This window comes from Pundamilia nyererei, unplaced genomic scaffold, assembly GCF_000239375.1.
Source record: "Pundamilia nyererei isolate P.nyererei 1_Seehausen unplaced genomic scaffold, PunNye1.0 scaffold00357, whole genome shotgun sequence".
In the NCBI taxonomy this organism is placed as follows: Eukaryota; Metazoa; Chordata; class Actinopteri; order Cichliformes; family Cichlidae; genus Pundamilia; species Pundamilia nyererei.
The window spans coordinates 65,526-66,121 of record NW_005187758.1 but is presented as its reverse complement, the minus strand read 5'-3'; the positions used below and the strand labels follow the sequence as shown (position 1 = coordinate 66,121).

Below are 596 nucleotides of genomic sequence, written 5' to 3'. Positions count from 1 at the left end.
TTTTAAAAGGCGGGGTTGCTAACCCCATGCCCAACCCTCCTCCTTTCTCATACGGCCTTGGGACCGGCAATGGCAGAGTTTTTATCAGCACACAATATCATCAGCTAACTCACAATTTCTCATACAGTCATTTTCTCCAGTGAGCAGTACTTCTTTTATTATGTAATTTTCCTTACAACTCCCATTGTAGCACTTCTTTGTAATGTGATATTATCTCCAGAATGTGGTGATAACACACCTACAACGTGTTTGTTGACGTCTTTGATTCCAATAATGGAGTCAGTTTCAGTTTGTTCCACGACTGCATTTTAATCACTGCCTCTGTTTGTATCTCTGTCACTGCAGGACCAACATAGAGCGAGAAGTCAGCGCTCTCAGGAGGCCGACAAACCTCACCGAAAAAAGGGGCAGAAAAAATACACCTGTGATGAGTGTGGGAAGTATTTTACCCTTCTTGGAAACTTTAAAGCACACCAACTCGTCCACAGTGGAGTTAAAGCATACAGCTGTGATGAGTGTGGAAAGTCTTTTGCCCAGGCTGGAACCTTGAAAAAACACAAAGTCATCCACAGTGGAGTTAAAGCATACAGCTGTGA

The 596-nt window shown here is 43.1% G+C and overlaps 1 protein-coding gene across 1 annotated transcript in view; it reads left to right on the top strand.

Moving 5' to 3' along the window:
• The window catches only part of LOC102206549 (putative zinc finger protein 66), a 4,153-nt gene that overhangs the window by 2,363 nt on the left and 1,194 nt on the right, over positions 1–596 (top strand). The window contains exon 2 of the mRNA XM_013915746.1: positions 346–592. Coding sequence (XP_013771200.1) covers positions 346–592 — 247 coding nt within the window. The remainder of the gene's footprint in view (positions 1–345; positions 593–596) is intronic.